This window comes from Trichomycterus rosablanca, chromosome 4, assembly GCF_030014385.1.
Source record: "Trichomycterus rosablanca isolate fTriRos1 chromosome 4, fTriRos1.hap1, whole genome shotgun sequence".
NCBI lineage: Eukaryota > Metazoa > Chordata > Actinopteri > Siluriformes > Trichomycteridae > Trichomycterus > Trichomycterus rosablanca.
The window spans coordinates 53,130,415-53,153,214 of record NC_085991.1 but is presented as its reverse complement, the minus strand read 5'-3'; the positions used below and the strand labels follow the sequence as shown (position 1 = coordinate 53,153,214).

The 22,800-nt window shown below is 44.5% G+C and overlaps 1 protein-coding gene across 1 annotated transcript in view; it reads left to right on the top strand.

The window, feature by feature from the left end:
- sorcs2 (sortilin-related VPS10 domain containing receptor 2) overlaps positions 1-22,800 on the top strand; it is a 194,707-nt gene that overhangs the window by 159,019 nt on the left and 12,888 nt on the right. Inside the window, exons 5-14 of the mRNA XM_062994515.1 lie at positions 485-558; positions 1,085-1,149; positions 4,349-4,467; positions 5,865-5,954; positions 13,315-13,494; positions 15,090-15,236; positions 18,639-18,741; positions 19,278-19,354; positions 20,144-20,235; positions 22,248-22,355. Coding sequence (XP_062850585.1) covers positions 485-558; positions 1,085-1,149; positions 4,349-4,467; positions 5,865-5,954; positions 13,315-13,494; positions 15,090-15,236; positions 18,639-18,741; positions 19,278-19,354; positions 20,144-20,235; positions 22,248-22,355 — 1,055 coding nt within the window. The remainder of the gene's footprint in view (positions 1-484; positions 559-1,084; positions 1,150-4,348; positions 4,468-5,864; positions 5,955-13,314; positions 13,495-15,089; positions 15,237-18,638; positions 18,742-19,277; positions 19,355-20,143; positions 20,236-22,247; positions 22,356-22,800) is intronic.

The window sequence follows — 22,800 nt, the reverse complement described above, 5'->3', positions numbered from 1 at the left end:
TCCTCGTTACTGTTATAAGTGGACGCAGCAAAAGTGTTTATGTCGTTAAAATCTGTGTGACCAGTGGGCCGAGTCGTGTGTGTGTGTGTGTGTGTGTGTGTGTGTGTGTGTGTGTAGGTGTGAGTGTGTCTGGGTTGAGCAAACACAATAAATGGCATTTCATTATAACCAATAAAGCAGATTTACAGACACACACACACACACACACACTATATAACCAAAAGTATTTGGACACCTGACCATAAGTATGGGTGACCTCTGTGTGACCTTTTCAGCTAGAACAATAGCCGCACTTCTAAATAGGTTTCTCACAAGTGTATCTGTGGGAATTTGTGCCATTTAGTCAGTACGGCTGGGCAACTCTTGTTGCTGAAACACAATTCAGTAAATAGAAGGGGTGTCCCAATACTTTTGTCCATACTGTATCATGACCTGATTTTTACTCACCAGTTTGACCAGTATGTCTCTTATGTCCGTCCCACAGCTCTACGTGTCCACTGACCTGGGTCGCAAATGGAATCTGCTGCAGGAACGAGTGACCAAGGACCGAGTTTTCTGGTAACTGCACTCACCGTACTCAAAGGGGTACCTCGCACCAACAGTCATTAAGGGTTAAGGGCCTTGCTCAGGGGCCCGACCGCAGAATCTTGGCAGTGGTAGGGACCTGAACCAGCAACCTTCTACTTTATTATTGCCAGTCCAGTACCATCACCACTGAGCTTCCAGTGCTCTAAATCTTATGTACATTAAACAAATGCTTTAGTGATCAAGTACAATAAGCAATCAAGCGTCAAGGGCCTTGCTCAGGGGCCCGACTGTGGCAACATAGTGGAGGTGGAGCTTGAAACAGTACCAACAGTTTACCAGTTTGAACCTTACTATCATTAAAGTTTCTACAGGAACACTGCACCATGATCTGAGAACGTTTTAGCAGAGCTTTCTGAGGCTCTAGGACTCCACCGAACCACAACGAAAGCCAGTTTTCTCCTGTTTATTATTTGCCAGAGTATTAGTGACAATAATATTGTTAATATTATAACAATAATAATATGTGAATGTTAATCTTCTCTATTCTTTATTCCAGGTCTGTACCCGGAGTCGATGTTGATCCTGATTTAGTTCATATGGAGATACAGGACACCAGTGGAGGTGAGAGTGAGTGAGTGAGTGAGTGAGTGAGTGTGTGAGTGAGTGTGTGAGTAAGGAGTGAGTGAGTGAGTGGGTGGGTGAGTGAGTGAGTGAGTAAGGAGTGATTGAGTGAGTGAGTGAGTGAGTAAGGAGTGAATGAGTGAGTGAGTAAGGAGTGATTGAGTAAGGAGTGAGTGAGTAAGGAGTGATTAAGTGAGTGAGTGAGGAGTGAGTGAGTAAGGAGTGAGTGAGTGAGTAAAGAGTGAGTGAGTAAGGAGTGATTGAGTGAGTGAGTAAGGAGTGATTGAGTGAGTGAGTGAGTAAGGAGTGATTGAGTGAGTGAGTAAGGAGTGAGTGAGTAAGGAGTGAATGAGTGAGTGAGTAAGGAGTGAGTGAGTAAGGAGTGAATGAGTAAGGAGTGAGTGAGTAAGGAGTGAATGAGTGAGTGAGTAAGGAGTGAGTGAGTAAGGAGTGAGTGAGTGAGTAAGGAGTGATTGAGTGAGTGAGTAAGGAGTGAGTGAGTAAGGAGTGAGTGAGTGAGTAATGAGTGATTGAGTGAGTGAGTAAGGAGTGATTGAGTGAGTGAGTAAGGAGTGAGTGAGTGAGTGAGTAATGAGTGATTGAGTGAGTGAGTAAGGAGTGATTGAGTGAGTGAGTAAGGAGTGAGTGAGTAAGGAGTGAGTGAGTGAGTAATGAGTGATTGAGTGAGTGAGTAAGGAGTGAATGAGTGATGAATGAGTGAGTAAGGAGTGATTGAATGAGTGAGTGAGTAAGGAGTGATTGAATGAGTGAGTGAGTGAGTGAGTAAGGAGTGATTGAGTGAGTGAGTGAGTGAGGAGTGATTGAATGAGTGAGTGAGTGAGTAAGGAGTGATTGAGTGACTGAGTTACTGGGAGAGAAAGTAAGTGAGTCAGAGGAGTAAGAGAGTGAGTTAGTTACTAAGTGAGAGTGAGAGAAAGAGTAAGTCAAAGGTGAGTAAGAAAGCTAGAGGGTAAGTGAGAGGGAAAGTTTTAGTGAGAGAGCAATAGGAAGAGTAAAAGGGTGAGAGAGAGGGTAATTGAGAGAGTTAGATACTGATTGAGATAGTGAAAGGGCAGAAGAGTAAGTAAAAGGGTGAACGAGAGATTGAATGAGAGGGTGAGTGATACAGTGAGACAGCAAGTAAAGGTTGAGCGAAAGGGTGAATGAGAGAATAAGTAAGATACTGAGAGTGAAGGGGTAAATGAGAGAGTGAAAGGGTGAATGAGAGAGTAAGTAAGATACTGAGAGAGAGTGAAGGGGTAAATGAGAGAGTGAGTAAGATACTGAGAGAGTAAAACGTTGAATGTAAGTTGAACGAGAGAGTAAGATTGTGAGAGTATGAGTGAGAGAGCCAGTGAAAGGTGAGTGAGCAAGTGAGTGAGAAAGTGAGTGAGCAAGTGGGTGGGTAAGTGAGAGAGTGAGTAAGAAACTGAGAGGGTGAGTGAGGGCATGATTGGGAACCTGAGAGGGGGAATGAGAGAGCGAGTGAGTGAGAGAGTGAGTGAGAAAGTGAGAGTGGAGTGAGTAAGTAAAAAGGTGAATGAGAGACTGAGTGAGAGGGTGAGTGAGAAAGTGAGAGGGTGAGTGAGTGAGAGAGGGAGTGAGAAAGCTAGAGGATGAGTGAGAGGGCCAGTGAAAGGTTGAATGAAAGTGAGAGAGTGAGTGAGAAAATGAGAGAGCAAGTGAAACTGTGAATGAGAGAGTGAGTAAGACACCGAGAGAGCGAGTAAAAGGTAAATAAGAGAGTGAGTGAAAAGTGAGAGGGTGAGTGAGAGGGTGATTAAGAAAGTGAGAGAGTGATTAAGAAAGTGAGAGGGTGAGTGAGAGGGTGATTAAGAAAGTGAGAGGGTGAGTGAGTGAGAAAGTGGGTGGGAAAGTAAGAGGGTGAGTGAATGAGAGAGAGTGAGTGAGAGTGCGAGTGAGCGAGTGAGAGAGAAAGTAAGAGGATGAGTGAGAGAGTGAGTGAAAAGGTGAATGAGAGAGTGAGAAAGTGAGAGAGCAAGTGAAAGTTCGAGCAAAAGGGTGAGTGAGTGAGTGAGTGAGTGAGAAAGTGAGTGAGAGAGAGAGAGCGAGTGGAAGAGTGAGAGTTTGGTGTTGACCTTGGTGTTTGTTTGCATTATTCAGCAAGGACTTTCTGATTGGTTCAATTCCCCAGAACACTTTCACTGAGTCTTGTGTGTGAGTGTGTGTGTGTGTGTGTGTGTGTGTGTGTGCGCGCGAGCGTGTGTGTGTGTGCGCGAGTGTGTGTGTGTGTATGTGTGTACGTGTGTGTGTGCGCGAGCGTGTGTGTGTGTGACCAGACATGCAGACTCACACTGTTTAGCTTTGAAGGTCGAGAGCTTTCAGACAGGCGAGCTCCTTCCATCAGACGTTCCTGTGACTGAAAACACTCCAGACCTGAGCTTTTACTGCTCAGTTCCCACGGAAACCCCCACAACATGATGCTACCACCACCGTGCTTCACAGTAGCCTCTGTTACACTTTTCCAGTGGTCATAAAGTCCTCAAAGATGCCACTGAGCTCTCGGTAGCTTCACTGATCTACACTCTTCTTGTCCTGGCCATCCAGATCGGTGGTACCGGTGCTCCATCCTTTCATCCAAGAGCCCTTTGTATTGCACTTTCCTCCTAATTTAGTCGTAGCCGGTTCCCCTTCCTCTGCTGGAGACCCCGATGGCGTACGAGGAGGGTATGTTCTCCTGACACGCCCTCCCTCCAGCGTGGGTAGCTCCACCGACCCTTCTTATTCGCCCGTACTTTGGCGGATTGGCTCGTGAGGTCGGTCTTGCTTAGGTAGAGTCACGCTCTGATCTCCACTACTGTACAGGCGCCTCGGGCTACGAACCAGGGTCCTTATATGGCGTCGAAGACTCCGCCCACTTTTTTAGTCCCGTCTGTTCCCACCCAGCAGACTAGCGGCCGATTTCGTCTGCTGCTGGCACTGTCTGCCGTGAAAAAGAAGCCTCTGTGTGTGTGTGTGTGTGTGTGTGTGTGTGTGTGTGCGTGTGTGTGTGTGTGCCTCGCCTATACTATTAATTTCCTGACAGTAAATTAATGAACCTACTGACATTCACACACACACTCATGTCTAGTCCTCACTGTCATGAAGCTTCTACACAACGTAATTCTGTTTGCTCTGACAAGTTAAATGAATTCCTTCTGCCCTGTGTGTGTGTGTGTGTGTGTGTGTGTGTGTGTAGAGTACCTCTACGTGACGTGTCTGATACAGAACTGTTCGGATAAGATGGTTACAGCTCAGTTTTTGGGGAAAATCGACCAGAACTCTCTCTCCGTCCAAAACGACTACGTGTTCGTCAAGGTAAAAACCTCCACTACTGTGATACAAGAAATGATATGCTCCACTTACCATATAGAAGCACTTTGTAGTTCTACAATTACTGACTGTAGTACATCTGTTTCTCTACATGCTTTGTTACCCCCTTTCACCCTGTTCTTCAATGGTCAGGACCCCCACAGGACCCCCACAGAGCAGGTATTATTTAGGTGGTGGATGATTCTCAGCACTGCAGTGACACTGACATGGTGGTGGTGTGTTAGTGTGTGTTGTGCTGCTATGAGTGGATCAGACACAGCAGCGCTGCTGGAGTTTTTAAACACCGTGTCCACTCACTGTCCACTCTATTAGACACTCCTACCTAGTCGGTCCACCTTGTAGATGTAAAGTCAGAGACGATTGCTCATCTATCGCTGCTGTTTGAGTCGCTCATCTTCTAGACCTTCATCAGTGGTCACAGGACGCTGCCCACGGGGCGCTGTCGGCTGGATGTTTTTGGTTGGTGGACGATTCTCACTCCAGCAGTGACAGTGATGTGTTTAAAAACCCCAGCAGCACTGCTGTGTCTGATCCACTCATACCAGCACAACACACACTAACACACCAGCACCATGTCAGTGTCACTGCAGCGCTGAGAATCATCCACCACCTAAATAATACCTGCTCTGTGGTGGTCCTGTGGGGGTCCTGATTATTGAAGAACAGCATGAAAGGGGGTAACAAAGCATGTAGAGAAACAGATGGACTACAGTCAGTAATTGTAGAACTACAAAGTGCGTCTATATGTATTTGATCAGTATAAAGACCTGAGGGACTTTGATAAGAACCAGATCAGTATGGACAGGCGACTAGGTTGAAGAATCTCCCAAACAGCAAGGCGTGTCACAGGAAGCCATGGTGAGTACCTGCAGACAGTGGTCCGAGGACAACCGACAGGTTGTTGGGCAGCCAAGACTCATCAATGCCAGAGGACATGAAGGCTGTGGAGTTTGGTATAAACCAACAGAAGATCTTCTGTGGATCAACCTGCAGATCATGTTAATCCAGGTGATGAGATGAACATGTTACAACACACAGACAAGTAACTCCAGTCAGAGTGCCCATGCATCTCTTGTCCACCATCCAAAGCACCTACAGTGTGTAGACAGGCTTCAGAACTGGACACCAGTACAACAGGAGAAGGTGGACTGCTCCAGTGAGATCATGTGGATGACCTGGTATGTCCATGGGACAAGATGAACCAGGATGAACTGTAGTGTGATGCGATCCACATCAGAACCTGCCGGTAACATCCTGGCACCAGATACCACAGGAGACCTTCAGAAGTCTTGTGGAGTCTCCATGTGTCCGAGGGTCAGAGGTGTTTTGACAAGAGTGTTAGGCGGGTGGTTCTGATGTTTCTCTCTCTCTTTTTTCTGTAGGTCACCACGGTCAATCGGACGAAGTGCTTCGTCTCTTATCGGAGGAACGAGTTTCTTCAGATGCGCCTCCCTAAATTCGCTCTGCCAAAGGTAGACCCTCAAAGCTCACGCAGATTACTGAATAGTAAAATAGAGATGAATAGAATTCATTTCATGTATGATGTGTGATGTATAACCTCTATATGGTGAAGTATATTCAGTATGTGGTAGGGTACAAACAACACACCCATTACCCTGATTACACCCCGTACCTCAGCTAAGCCTTTTCTGACATTGCAGTACTTCGTTGAAGCACCTTTGGCAGCAATTACAACCTCAAGTCTTTTCGAGTATGATGCCCCATGCTCGGCACCTATTCTTTGGGCAGTTTCTCCCATTCTTCTTTGCAGAACCTCTTCAGCTCCATCAGGTTGGATGGAGAGCATCAGTGCATGGCCATTTTCAGATCTCTCCAGAGATGTTTAATAAGATTCAGGTCTGGGTTCTGACTGGGCCACTCAAGGACATTCACAGACTTTGTTCTCTTGGCTATGAGCTTCGGGTCGTTGTCATGTTGGAAGGTAAACCTTCACCCCAGTCTGAGGTCCAGAGCACTCTTATCATCAAGGATCTGGTGTACTGAGCTGCATTCATCTTTCCCTCTATCAGGACTAGTCGCCCCGGTCCCGCTGCTGAAGAACATCCCCACATCGTGATGCTGCCACCGCCATGCTTCACTGTAGGGATGGTATTAGTCAGGTCATAAATGCTGCCTGGTTTCCTCCAGACGTGACGCTTGGCATTCAGGCCAAAAAGTTCAATTTTGGTTCTCATGGTCTGAGAGTCCTTCAGGTGCCTTTTACTGAGGAGTGGCTTCCGTCTGGTCACTCTGCCTTACAGGCCTGATTGATGGAGTGCTGCAGAAATGGTTGTCTAATGGTTGAATAATGAATGCTCTGTATGCACAGTGTGGCCTGGCAGGTAGAGGGGTGCAAAATATTTCTATTGCCTCATAGGAAAACACTTTAAAAGCGTACCTGGTCTAAAGTACCTGGCTTTCTTTCTACACTGGTGGACGGAGTAGCTGGCCGAGTCGCAACTAAAAGGACTGTTGATTTCTTTTTGATTATCTCCCTGTATTTTCAGAAAAAAACACACAAACACACTTAAGAACTGGCTGGCTGGTTAAATCAGTCCTTGGAGTGACATTCCAGACTTTAATTCTGTCGAAAATATGTGGACAATAGTCTGTTCCAGACAACCAACAAACTTCAGTTTGCTGGAATCGTTAGACTTGGAAGAGACGTCTCTCGGTTGTGTGTGTTTGCGTTTAAATCAAGAAGAACTCAACAGTCCGCTTGGGTGCAGCTCTGTCAGCTACTCAGTCCACCACTGAGTTCCTAAAAACAAGTCTTTCATTGTGTAGTCAAAGGACCAGCAGCTTCATAGTGGCTTTTTAATGCAACCTCCTAATGGCTGGGCTTGTTTGGCCGCCCCACCCAACTCAACATGTTTTGATGTCTGAGATGTATGCTGTGTGATGTATAGCCTCTATATGGTGCAATATATATGGCAATATAACAATAATAACCCTGAATACACACCAATATTGCGTCCTGTCTCATAGTAAATAAAGATCAAACCACACCAGGCTTTGTTATGTAGGTGCTACGGTCATCCAGGACTCAGGAGAACCTACATTTAATAACCCGACCCTATGCGCAGTGTGGCCTGGCAGGTAGAGGGGTGCAAAGATTTCTATTGCCTCATGGGAAAACACTTTCTTGCTGGTATTCTTTAGCTTTTGTTTCCAGGAACTCACTGGTGGACGGAGTAGCTGGCCGAGTCACAACTAAGAGGACAGTTGGTTTCAGAAAAAACACACAAACACACTTCAAAACTGGCTGACTGGTTAAATCAGTCTTTGGAGTGACATTCCAGACTTCAGTTCTGTCGAAAATATGTGGACAGTGTCTAATTGTTAGACTTGGTAGCATCAGCTACTCAGTCCACCACAGAGTTCCTAAAAACAAGTCTTTGTGTAATCAAAGATCCAGAAGCTTGATAATGGCTTTTAAATGCAACCTCGTAATGACTGGGTTGTTTTGGCCTGACCCCCCCTCTTATTCTACACATTAGCCAATCATATTCAAGCAATCAAAGACACATTTGGGGCGGGGGAAGTAGGGGGTCTTTCACAACTAACAAACTCATGACATTTACACTTTCAGCAGATGCTTTTATTCAAGCGACTTCCACAAGGCTGGAAAGTTTTGGAAGACCGTAGGCAGGATACGAGGCACAAACCTGAGCATCAGCAGTGCAGCATTAAAAAAGGAAGCCACGGCGGTCCAGGTCAAAGAGGGTGGCATCGTAAATATTTCAGACACACAGAGTAATTGGAGTGGTGTGACGTTCGACCAGCAAAAATATGTGTTCTTTTAATAGGACCTTCCAGCAGCTTTGTGGGGACGTGTGCAGAAAGTCCAGGGGCTCTCGGGATGTATGTGGACGCCCCGTTTAATTGTCAAATACAGAAAAGCTTCCAAAAGTGAAGCTAAAGCAGAAAAATGTGTTTAATTTTTTAATGCGAGCTTTTAAGTGCGACACTTGGACGGCTGGTACTGCCAGGACTCTGAACTCACCTTCCAATTTGCTGGAATTCATTACGCAAAAACGTTAGCGTGAGCGTTTTTGGGACGGGCTCGTCCCTCCGTTATCGCCGCGCCTTCACTTATCACTTGGCTGAGCAGATGGGTCGAGTTTTAGGCCCCCGCCCGCCTCGTCACCGAGCCTGCATTTTCCACCGTAAATAATTGAGAAGCTTTTGAAAAATGCACAAGGCGCATTCGCCCGCCTGTCGCCCGATGCCACCCCGCGCCCCCACACGGCCTCTTTCTGAACATTACGGATTGATGTCATCGCTGACCCGGTGATTAGATTTCAGTGTTTTATTAACCACACACATAAATGACATGCCTACAATTCTAATCATGTATAACCCCAAATCAGAAAAAGTTGGGACAGGATAGAAAATGTAAATAAAATATAAACACAGAGTTTCTTACATTGACTTTGACTTTTATTTGATGTCAGACAGGATGAACCTGAGATGTTTCATCTTTTATCTGCTCAACTTTTCATTTATTAATAAACTTCCATTCCTGCATTTCAGGCCTGCAACACATTCCAAAATATTTGGGACGGTAAAGCATTTACCACTTATAAGGGGTTTTGGCACCGAGGAGACCAAGTGATTTAGTTTTTCAGATTCTCTATTGGGGACGGGTCAGGACTGCAGGCAGGTCGGTCCAGTACTCGTACCCTCTTCTTCCGCAGCCACGCCTTTGTAATGTGAGCAGCAGGTGGTTTTGCTGCGTCTTGTTGAAAAATGCTGGACGTCCCTGGAAAAGACGACGTCTTGAAGGCAGCACATGTTGCTCTAAGATCTCAACGTACTTTACTGCATTAATGCTGCATCACAGAAGTGTTAATGACCTTTACCAAGGGCACTGACACGCCCCCATACCATGACAGACCCTGGCACTGACACACCCCCATACCATGATACACCCTGGTACTGACACACACCCATACCATGACAGACCCTGGTACTGACACACCCCATACCATGACAGACCCTGGTACTGACACACCCCATACCATGACAGACCCTGGCACTGACACACCCCCATACCATGATACACCCTGGTACTGACACACACCCATACCATGACAGACCCTGGTACTGACACACCCCATACCATGACAGACCCTGGTACTGACACACACCCAAACCATGACAGACCCTGGTACTGACACACCCCATACCATGACAGACCCTGGTACTGACACACACCCAAACCATGACAGACCCTGGTACTGACACACCCCATACCATGACAGACCCTGGTACTGACACACACCCAAACCATGACAGACCCTGGTACTGACACACCCCATACCATGACAGACCCTGGTACTGACACACCCCATACCATGACAGACCCTGGCACTGACACACCCCCATACCATGATACACCCTGGTACTGACACACACCCATACCATGACAGACCCTGGTACTGACACACCCCATACCATGACAGACCCTGGTACTGACACACCCCATACCATGACAGACCCTGGTACTGACACACCCCATACCATGACAGACCCTGGTACTGACACGCTCCCATACCATGACAGACCCTGGTACTGACACACACCCAAACCATGACAGACCCTGGTACTGACACACCCCCATACCATGACAGACCCTGGTACTGACACACCCCCATACCATGACAGACTGGCTTTTGGATGTGTTGCTGATAACAGTCTGGATCCTTTTCGTCGTTGGTCCAGAGCACACGGCGACCTTGTATGCTGATTCATCTGAGCACAATACACGTTTCCACTGTGTGATGGTCCATCCTAGATGCCTGAAAACCCGGAGAAGTCGACGCCGCTTCTGGACATGGTTAACATAAGGCTTCTTTTTTGCACAGTAAAGTTTTAAGTATGATTTGTGCAGTAACTCTGTATTGTAGTGCTTGATAAAGGTTTGATAAACTAATCCCTCACCCATGTGGTTATATCAGCTAGTGTTGAGTGGAGGTTCTTGATGCGGCGCCGTCTGAGGGATGGAAGATCACGAGCGTTCAGATTAAGCTTGTGTCCTTAACCTTTACACACTGAAATTCCTCCTGATTCCTTGAATGGTTTAATGATATTCTGCACTGTAGAGGGAGAACATGCAAATCCCTTCCAATCTTTCTTTGAGGTTCATTGTTTTTAATCATTTCAATCATTTTCTCACACATTTGTGGACTAACTGGATCCTCTGGTCATCTTTACTCATCAGAGACTCTCAGCCTTTCCTGGATGCTGCTTTTGTACCAAACCATGATCACAATCACCTGTTCACATCACATCATTATTTAGTTTTACCTCGTTACTAGCCCTAAATTGCCCCCGTCCCAACTTTTTTTGGAATGTGTTGCAGGCCTGAAATGCAGGAATGGATGTTTATTAATAAATGAAATGAAGTTGAGCAGATTAAAGATGAAATATATCGTCCCTGTGTGTGTTTGCAGATCACTTGTCTGTTCGGGACATACGGTGGGCCGGACACCCCGGGTGATCTTTGCTAATTGCCGGGTTCATTTTTAGAGTTAATAATCACTTCGCTCCATGTGCTGTTTCTATGGATACACAGTCGCTCGGGTTGTTGGTGTCTCTTGTAATGACAAGTTGTGTTTTTTTTTTCCTCTGGATGTTTTCAGACTGTCCACTTCCTGAGTACGCATGTGTGTTCCTGTGTGAGGGGACAATCGGAACATGGTCTTACCTTTATGTCATTATACGGGAAAGTGCTGATTTTAATCTGGGGTTATATTTAGGTGACACTAGGGAACACTGTCAGGACAATGTTATTATGAGACACTAGGGAACACTGTCAGGACAATGTTATTATGAGACACTAGGGGACACTATCAGGACAATGTTATTATGAGACACTAAGGAACACTGTCAGGACAATGTTATTATGAGACACTAGGGGACACTATCAGGACAATGTTATTATGAGACACTAGGGAACACTGTCAGGACAATGTTATTATGAGACACTAGGGGACACTATCAGGACAATGTTATTATGAGACACTAGGGGACACTATCAGGACAATGTTATTATGAGACACTAGGGGACACTATCAGGACAATGTTATTATGAGACACTAGGGGACACTATCAGGACAATGTTATTATGAGACACTAGGGAACACTGTCAGGACAATGTTATTATGAGACACTAGGGAACACTGTCAGGACAATGTTATTATGAGACACTAGGGGACACTATCAGGACAATGATATTATCAGGGGACACTAGGGGACACTTTTAGGACAATGTTATTATGAGACACTAGGGGACACTATCAGGACAATGTTATTATCAGGGGACACTAGGGGACACTATCAGGATGATTATTATTATTAGGGGACACTAGGAGACACTTTCAGGATGATTATTATTATTAGGGGACACTAGGGGACACTTTCAGGATAATGATTATTATTAGGGGACACTAGGAGACACTGTCAGGATGATTATTATTATTAGGGGACACTAGGAGACACTGTCAGGATGATTATTATTATTAGGGGACACTAGGAGACACTGTCAGGATGATTATTATTATTAGGGGACACTAGGAGACACTTTCAGGATGATTATTATTATTAGGGGACACTAGGAGACACTGTCAGGATGATTATTATTATTAGGGGACACTAGGAGACACTGTCAGGATGATTATTATTATTAGGGGACACTAGGAGACACTGTCAGGATGATTATTATTATTAGGGGACACTAGGAGACACTTTCAGGATGATTATTATTATTAGGGGACACTAGGAGACACTGTCAGGATGATTATTATTATTAGGGGACACTAGGAGACACTGTCAGGATGATTATTATTATTAGGGGACACTAGGAGACACTGTCAGGATGATTATTATTATTAGGGGACACTATGAGACACTGTCAGGATGATTATTATTATTAGGGGACACTAGGAGACACTTTCAGGATGATTATTATTATTAGGGGACACTAGGAGACACTGTCAGGATGATTATTATTATTAGGGGACACTAGGAGACACTGTCAGGATGATTATTATTATTAGGGGACACTAGGAGACACTGTCAGGATGATTATTATTATCAGGGGACACTAGGAGACACTGTCAGGATGATTATTATTATTAGGGGACACTAGGAGACACTGTCAGGATGATTATTATTATTAGGGGACACTAGGAGACACTGTCAGGATGATTATTATTATCAGGGGACACTAGGAGACACTGTCGGGATGATTATTATTATTAGGGGACACTAGGAGACACTTTCAGGATAATTATTATTATTAGGGGACACTAGGAGACACTGTCAGGATGATTATTATTATTAGGGGACACTAGGAGACACTTTCAGGATGATTATTATTATTAGGGGACACTAGGAGACACTGTCAGGATGATTATTATTATTAGGGGACACTAGGGGACACTGTCAGGATGATTATTATTATTAGGGGACACTAGGAGACACTGTCAGGATGATTATTATTATTAGGGGACACTAGGAGACACTGTCAGGATGATTATTATTATCAGGGGACACTAGGAGACACTTTCAGGATGATTATTATTATCAGGGGACACTAGGAGACACTGTCAGGATGATGTTTTTATATGACCCAATACTTTTGACCATATATTGTGTGGCTCAGTGGTTAAGGTAACTGGTTAGTGATCAGAAGGTTGTCGGTTTAATCCCCAGACAGAATGTCTTGTATAGAATCAGCACTGGGTGTGTCCACACACTTTCTGGTCACATGTCGTGTTTTTTATGGACGGCCGATGTTCTGACGTTGCGTCTCTTCCTGTGCAGGACGTCCAGATCGTGAGCACGGACGAGAACCAGGTGCTGCTGGCTCTTCAGGAGTGGTACCAGACCGACACCTATAACCTGTACGCGTCAGACCAGCAGGGCGTGTTCTACTCCGTCCTGCTGGAGAACGTCCGCAGCACCAAGCAGCCTGAGGAGAACGTGGTCATCGACGTGCTGGAGGTCAGCGAGAGTCCAGACCGTGTTGAGCTTGAAGTCTGGTTTGCGTTTCGTTCTTCTGCGTTCATGGTTTATGGATGAAGGTTCATGGGTGAAGGACCGCTGACAGGGCTGCAGCGTGTGGGCGGGGTCGAGATGCTAGCCTCACTGACCGCTTTTACACCACTCAGAGTTCCTGATAACCTGTGTTGGCTTTGCTGAGAGGTTTCAGAAAGATACACTTTACAGTCAAAAGTATGTGGACACCCCCCTATTTTTTGGGTCAAGGGGTTTTAGCCAATCCCATTGCGAATAAGTGTATATAATCGATTATATATGGTAAATTATATGCTTTGTGGACTTGTGGTCCAAAATACTTGGTTAAAAGAAAATTTTAGGGTCCTGTTGGGCACAGATCCTCACAGATACACTCCTAATTTGTTGGGGGGCGGGGCAACTATAATAAGGGGGGTCAGTCCCATTATTAATTCCCATTGCTTTGGTATGGATTGTCCAACCAGTCATTGCTTTGGTGTCTACATACTTTTGCTCATATAAATGTGTTTGCTCCTGTTGGGCACAATTCCTCACAGATAGTCTCCTAATTTTTGGGGGGTGGGGGGCAACTCTGTATTACATGAGGGGGAGGGGCACTACCTATCAATCCCAATAGTAATTCCCATTGCTTTGGTTGGGATGTCCAACCAATTATTGCTTTGTTGTCTACATACTTTTGCTCATATAAATGTGTTTGCTCCTGTTGGGCACAAATTGTCACAGATACTCCTCTAAATCTTTGGGGGTGGGGCAATTCAATATTAAATGGAGGAGGGGGGCAACTCCATATCAATCCCAGTATTAATTCCCATTGCTTTGGTATGGGATGTCCAACCTGTTATTGCTTAGGTGTCTACATACTTTTGCCCATATGATATGTGTTTGCTTCTGTTGGGCACAAATCCTCTCAGATATTGTTATAAATCTTTTGGGGGGTGGGGGCAACTCTGTATTGCACGAGGAAGGGGGGGGGAAACTTTATATCAATCCCAAGAGTAATTCCAATTTTTTTGGTATGGGATGTCCAACAAGTTATTGCGTTGGTGTCTACATACTTTTGCTCATTTAATATGTGTTTGCTCCTGTTGGGCACAATTCCTCACAGATACTCTTCTAATTTTGGGGGGAGGGGACTCTGTATTACACAGGGGTGGGGGCACTACCTATCAATCCCAATAGTAATTCCCATTGCTTTGGTTGGGATGTCCAACCAGTTATCGCTCGGGTGTCTACATACTTTTGCCCACATGATATGTGTTTGCTCCTGTTGGGCACGAATCCTCACAGATAGTCTCCAAAATTTTTGGGTTTGGGGGGCAACTCCATTTTAATCCCAGTATTAATTCCCATTGTTTTGGGATGGGATGTCCAACCAATTATCGCTTAGGTGTCCACATACTTTTGCCCATATGCATTTGCTCCCAAGATCTAGAATTCATTCCTAGTTAGTGCTCTTCTTTACTAAAGTAAAACTGTGGGAATTTGTGCCATTGAGTTAAACAAGCATTGGTAAGAATCAATACCAATCAATAACCCCCCCCTTCTTCCCCCTCATTTCACAGGTACGTGGGGTCAAGGGCGTCTTCCTAGCCAATCAGAAAGCGGACGGCAAGGTCACAACTCTCGTCACCTACAACAAGGGGCGGGACTGGGAGCCCCTGATTCCGCCCACCACCGACATGAACGGCAAACCAGTGAACTGCAAACAGGTAAAGGACAGGTGTCGTGTACAGTGTGTGACCAAAAGTATTTGGACGCCTCATTCTAAGTATTTAGAGTGACCAGAGTGTATCTGAGAACTGGCACCAGTCTAAGAATCTGAGTGCTGGTACCAGTCTAGAAAACAGAGTACTGGTACCAGTCTAGAAAACAGAGTACTGGTACCAGTGTATTATTCTGTCTACTGGTGCCAGTCTAAGAATCTGGGTACTGGTACCAGTCTAAGAGTCTGAATACTGGTACCAGTCTAAGAATCTGGGTACTGGTACCAGTCTAAGAGTCTGAATACTGGTACCAGTCTAAGAATCTGAGTGCTGGTACCAGTCTAAGAATCTGAGTGCTGGTACCAGTGTATTGTTTTGTGTACTGGTACCAGTGTATTGATCTGAGTACTGGTACCAGTGTATTGATCTGAGTACTGGTACCAGTGTATTGATCTCTGGGTACTGGCACCAGTCTAAGAATCTGAGTTCTGGTACCAGTCTAAGAATCTGAGTGCTGGTACCAGTGTATTGTTTTGTGTACTGGTACCAGTGTATTGATCTGAGTACTGGTACCAGTGTATTGATCTGAGTACTGGTACCAGTGTATTGATCTCTGGGTACTGGCACCAGTCTAAGAACCTGAGTACTGGTACCAGTCTAAAAATCTGAGTACTGGTACCAGTCTAAGGATTTGAGTACTTGTACTAATCTAAGAATCTGAGTACTGGTACCAGTCTAAAAATCTGTGTACTGGTACCAGTCTAAGAATCTGACTACTGGTACCAGTGTATTTATCTCTGAGTACTGGTACTAGTCAAAGAATATGTGTACTGGTACGAGTCTAAGAGTCTGAGTACTGGTACTAGTGTATTGATATAAGTCCTGGTACCAGTGTAGTGATCTCTGGGTACTGGTACCAGTCTAAGAATTTGAGTACTGGGACCAGTCTAACACCCCCCGGGGTGTTTGTGTACCTCCCCCCAGCAGGGGGTGTCTGTTGTGATTTAGTTCATGAAGCGGTGACCATTATCTGAACCCTGTAATTAACCGCGAGTGTTAAACGAGGCCAGAACCAGAGATTTAACGAGTTTTTAATGAGACTGATGTTCAGTTTATGACGCATATCACCGACAATGTGCAGCTGAAACACACCGACATCTGTGTGTGTGTGTGTGTGTGTGTGTGTGTATGAGGTCATACATTAAAGTGTATGAATAGGCAAGTGATGTGTGTGTGTATAAATGTGTGTGTGTGTGTGGGTTTGAATTTGTGTGTGTGTGTGTAAGTGTGTGAGAGAGAGAGGAAGAGAAAGCAGACGTGTGCATGTCTGTGTGTGAGAGAGTTAGTGTGTGTATATGATGTCATAGAGAACAGTGAGTGTGTGAATACTCGCGTGTGTGCATGTGTGTATGTATTTGTGCTGTGTGAAAGTGTGTGTGAGTGTATATGAGGTCATACAGTAAAGTGTGTGTGGTAAAAAGCAAATTTATGTGTGTGTGTGTGTGTGTGAGAGAGAGAGAGAGAGAGAGAGAGAGTAATTAAGTGTGTGTGTGTGCTTGTGAGTGATTGTAAGTGTATGTATTTGTGTGGTGTGTGTATAAGCTTATACAGTGAGCGTGTGACTACTTGTGTGTGTGGGGGGTGAGAGTGTATATTAGGTCATACAGTAAATTTTGTGTGTGAATAATCAAATGTGTGTGTGAGAGAGAGAAAAAGATAGAGTAAGCAAGTGTGTGTGTGTGTATGAGGTCATAAACTGTTTGTGTGCAAATAGCAAGTGTGTGTGTGTGTGTGTGAACGAGAGAGAGAGAGTGTGTGTGTGTGTGTGTGTGTGTGTGTGTGTGTGTGTGTGTGAAAGTGAGAGAGATAATGTGTGTGTGTGTGTGTGTGTGTGTACTTGCAGTATGTGTGTTTTAAGCTCATACAGTGAGCGTGTGAGTATTTGTGTGTGTATTGTGTGAATACTTGTGTGTGTGTGAATACACAAAGAAACAAATAAATTAAACAAATTGAAGCATTTTATTAAACTAGTAAATGAATAAATGAATCCATGAACAAACAAATGAACAAATCAGTGAATGAATGTGTGAATTAATACATGAATCAATTAATGAACAAATAAAGAAACAAATGAATGAATAAATGGGTGATTGAAAGAATGAAAGGAATGAATAAATAAATCAGTGAGTAAATGAATGAATGAATGAATGAATCAGTGAATAAATTAATGAATAAATGAGTGATTGAAAGAACAAAAGCAATGAATAGGTGAAACAGTGAATGAATAAACAAATCAGTGAATGAATTAAAGAATGAATAAATCAAAGGATAAATGAGTGCAATAATGAAATGAATGAATAAGTGAAACATTGAATGAATAAATGAATCTGAATAAACCAGTGAATCAACGAATCAGTGAATTAATGAGTGAATGAATAAATAATTGAATAAATAACTGAATAAATTAATAAAAACAAATGAAAGAATGAATGAATGAGTGATTGAAAGAATGAATGAAATGAATAAGTAAAACAGTGAATGGATAGATGAATGAACGAGTTAGTGAACAAATGAAAAAAAAATCAATAAATGAATTAGTGAACACATGAATGAGTGAACAAATGAAATGAATTAATCAGTAAACAAGTGAATGCATGAAAATCAGTGAACAAATGAATGAGTGAATGAATGAATGAGTAAATGAATGAATGAATGAATAAATGAATGAATGAGTAAATGAGTGAATGAATGAGTGAATGAATGAATGAATGGGTGAATGAATGAATGAATGAATGGGTGAATGAATTAGTGAGTGAATGAGTAAATGAATAAATGAGTAAATGAATGAATGAGTGAATGAATGGATGAGTAAATGAATGAGTGAATGAATAAGTGAATGAATCAGTGAACAAATAAATGAACAAATAAATGGACATACAATTAAAGGAATTAATTGGTAAACAAAAGAATGAATGAATTAGGGAACAAATGAAGTAAACGAATAAATGAGTGAATGAATCAGTGAACGAATAAATGAATTAATGAATGAATAATTAAATTAATGAATGAATGAATGAATAATTGAATGAGTGAATGAATGAGTGAATGTATAAGTAAATGACTGAGTAAATGAATGACTGAATGAGTGAATAAATGAATGAGTAAATGAATGAATTAGTAAATGAGTAAATGAATAAAAAAAATGAATCAGTGATTAAAAGAAGGAATGAATCTGTGAACAAATGAGTGAGTAAATGAATGAGTTAATGAATGAATAAATAAATGAATTCATTCTCTCTCTCTCACACACACACACTGAATGAATAAATGAAGTGAATGACTGAATGATTGAATGAGTGAATCAGTCAGTATGATAATTAACTCTGTAATTAAACTCTCTGTTTGTAGCCAGACTGTCACCTTCACCTCCACCTGAGATGGGCCGATAATCCCTACGTCTCAGGAACGGTCCACACCAAAGACTCCGCCCCCGGCCTCATCATGGGTGCAGGTCAGTTCACCGAACCACCACACGGACACTAGAGGCTCAAAAGTATTGGGACGCCTCTTTTAATGATTGAATTAATGTGTTTCAGACACAACAGTTACTAACAGGTGTAATAAATATAAAGGATCATATAAAGGAAATTAGATGCTTCTGACACCTGAACTCAAGAGTTAAGACGTGCGTCCACATACTTTTGGACACAGTGTGTCCACCAGAGCTCCACAGGACACGATTCTCTTTCTTTCTGTCAGTATTTTACTCTCTCGCCGTGTTTCTTCCTCTTTCATTATTATCACATTTCATTCAGCTTTGAAAATGTTCCGCTTCGTCGAGGCTTTGATGTGAGGCGTCGCCTCCCGGCCTCGTCCTCCCGCCGTCTCCCTGAGACGCGAGTGTCCTCCGCCGCTCTCTCTTTTCTTACTATTTACATCACAAAAAGCCGAGAAATCGTTTCTGTACTGTGACTCGGACCCGGAGGAGCGAGAAACCGGATGAACCGGGCTGATTCTGTAGCGCTTCTCTCTTCTCGTCTCTCTCAGGTAATCTGGGCTCTCAGCTGGTGGAGTACAAAGAGGAAATGTACCTCACCAACGACTGTGGGAGAACCTGGAGACAGGTGAGACGCTGATGAGACTTCTGAGATGTTACCGGTCAGTCTGATACGCCGGCCGAGATCTCAAGGTCTCGAGTCTTAGCTGGGCACTCGACAGACACAGTTGGTCAAGTCTAAGGGAGGGGGAGGTTGGATATGGGGATAGGTCTCGCAGGGAGGGGGAGGTTGGATAGGAGATTAGTTCTTGGAGGGAGGGGGAGGCCAGATATGGTGATAGGTCTCGGGGAGAGGGGGAGATTGGATAGGAGGATAGGTCTTGAAAGGAGGGGGAGGTTGGATATGGGGATAGGTCTTAAAGGAGGGGGTAGTTGGATATGGGGATAGGTCTCGGAGGGAGGGGGAGGTTGGATAGGAGGATAGGTCTCAGAGGGAGGGGGAGGTTGGATATGGGGATAGGTCTTGAGGGGAGGGGAAGTTGGATAGGAGGATAGGTCTCAGAGGGAGGGGGAGATTGGATATGGGGATAGGTCTTGAGGGGAGGGGAAGTTGGATAGGAGGATAGGTCTCAGAGGGAGGGGGAGATTGGATATGGGGATAGGTCTCGGAGGGAGGGGGAGGTTGGATATGGGGATAGGTCTTGGACGGAGGGGGAGGTTGGATAGGAAGATAGGTCTCGGGTATTCTCTAGTCACAGTTGGCATTCCTTCCCAAAACTGGTACCAAGCATAAAAGTTTGGCCTGAACCCCTGAACTTACCGATCTTGAGAGGTGTCCACATATTTTTTTTTCTACTTCATGACTGTGCATCCATACAGCCGCTCTCCAGGAATCATTCCATCCGTTTGCTTTCAGGTGTTTGAGGAGGAGCATCACATCCTGTTCCTGGACCACGGCGGCGTCATCGTGGCCATCAAAGACTCGTCCATCCCACTGAAGATCCTGAAGTAAGCTGGTCTTCTGAAACTCTCCTGATGTCCGAGCTTCTCTCTGAATCCAAATCAGAGGAACCGTATAAATGAGATGTTTGATGAGAGATCAGACACAGCAGCGCTGCTGGAGTTTTTAAACACCTCACTGTCACTGCTAGACTGAGAATAGTCCACCAACCAAAAATATACAGCCAACAGCGCCCTGTGGGCAGCGTCCTGTGACCACTGATGAAGGACTAGAAGATGACCGACTCAAACAGCAGCAATAGATGAGCGATCGTCTCTGACTTTACATCTACAAGGTGGACCGACTAGGTAGGAGTGGACAGTCTAATAGAGTGGACAGTGAGTGGACACGGTGTTTAAAAACTCCAGCAGCGCTGCTGTGTCTGATCCACTCATACCAGCACAACACACACTAACACACCACCACCATGTCAGTGTCACTGCAGTGCTGAGAATCATCCACCACCTAAATAATACCTGCTCTGTGGGGGTCCTGAGAAATGTATGTAGAGAAACAGATGGACTACAGTCAGTGATTGTAGAACTACAAAGTGCTTCTATATGGTAAGTGGAGCTGATAAAATGGACAGTGAGTGTAGAAACAAGGAGGTGGTTTTAATGTTATAGCTGATCAGTGTATATGTCCTACATCGCAGTTTGTCTGAGGGTTTAGCGGGCGTACGTAAAGACGCCAACTCGGACTCTCTCATCCTGGCATTTGCTGGGCATATTGTGAGAATCGCCCGTCCTCGTTCAACCCATTTGGCTCTAAAGAACCTCTCCAGTAAATCCGTCCCGCTCGAGAGGGGGCAGAGAGACCTCTCCCCGTCCTCTCTCCCTCATCCCCCCAGTGTTCATTTGCAGTGAGTGCAGGATCCGCTGGATTTGAAGGACCATCCGGCTCGAGAGCATCTCCTCTCAGAGGGGGGAGGAGGACTTAGTGTCCCGGAGAAAGATCCTGTAAGAGGCTTTACAGAACACTCTCGATTTGTCGCAGCAAAGCCCGGATTTGGTAGAGACTCTGAGACCAGTCCTGATTAAATGCCCAACCTCTGAGACTCGCAGCAAGAGGTCGTCAACTCGGCACCAAGCCTTCACATATTCCAAAAAAAATTTACGTCCATATACTTTCTAATTATAATATAAGATAAAGAAACACCAGGAAACGTTTATTAAAGATAAAGAATTATTCAAAACCTGTATTACCCATGTGAAAAAGTAATCACCCCTCATCGAAAACCTAATAACTGCAATTAAACGTTCGTGATCCTTGCCATGAGCCTTTTACCTCACTGTGGAGGAATATTGTTCCACTCTTCCCTGCAGAATGGTTCTAATTTGGCTACATTGGCGGGTGTTCCAGCATAACCTGTACGACCAAGGTCTTTCCACAGCATCTCAATGGGATTCAAGTCGGAACTTTGACTCGGCCGCTCCCAAACCTTTCAGAGCCATTCAGAGTTCAGAGGTGGACGTTCTCCTTCTGGATTTTCTGATAGAGAGCAGAATTCGTGATTCCATCAGTTATGACAAGTTGTCCAGGTCCTTCAGAAGCATCGCAGCCCCAGACCATCACGCTACCACTACCATGTTTCACTGTTGGTATGATGTTCACTGTACACCAGTTCTAACGAGACCCATGTCTTCCAGAAAGTTCCACCTTTGACTCTTTAGTTCAGAGAATATTATCCCAAAAGTCTTGATGGTCATTTAGATATTTTTGAGTAAATATGAGCACGTCTTTGTGTACTTTTCGATCAGCAGTGGTTTACGCCTTGCAAACCAGTGTCTTTATTATTGTGGAATCGAGTACGTTGACCTTAACTGATGTAAGTGAGGCCTGCAGCTCTTAAGATGTTCATCTGGGTTTCCCTCCTAATTGGTGCATTCTTGGTGAAATCTTGGGTCACCACTGTTCCAATATTGGCTCTCACTGTGGTTCCTGTGAGTCCTGGAGCCCTAGTGATGGCTTTGTAACCTTTGCCAGCCTGCAAATGATATGAGATGGTTTGTCTCTTCAGATTCAGCGTGGATGAAGGACGTACGTGGAGCGTCCACAATTTTACCAGCACGTCTGTGTTTGTGGACGGCCTGCTGAGTGAACCTGGGGATGAGACGCTTGTCATGACGTGAGTCCAGAAACTTTACTTGTTCTACCTCCATCTCCATCTGTAGGTCACTGCTGTCTCACCATGTCACTTCACCTCACCATGTCCAACAACACCTTCATCTCTCCGTTTCTCACCTTCTACACCTTTCGCATCCCTCTTCTTCTGTCCATCATTCTCTGTCTGTCCTTCATCCTGATCTTTCTCTCCCCTCACCCTGACCACCTCCTTCTGTCCATTATCCACAGTTGGAAAAAATTCGCCTCCATCTTCCTCTCACCTCCTACTGGTTGTCCCCTGCTCTTGTCTTTTGTACTCATCATCTGCACTCATCCTTTACCCCATGTGTCTGTTCATGTGTCATCTCCATCTTGGTCACATCTTTCACTGGCAGTCGCTAATTTTCTTCAGTCCATCATCTCCACCTGTCCCTTACCCTCATCTGTATGCCATGTACCTTTTATTA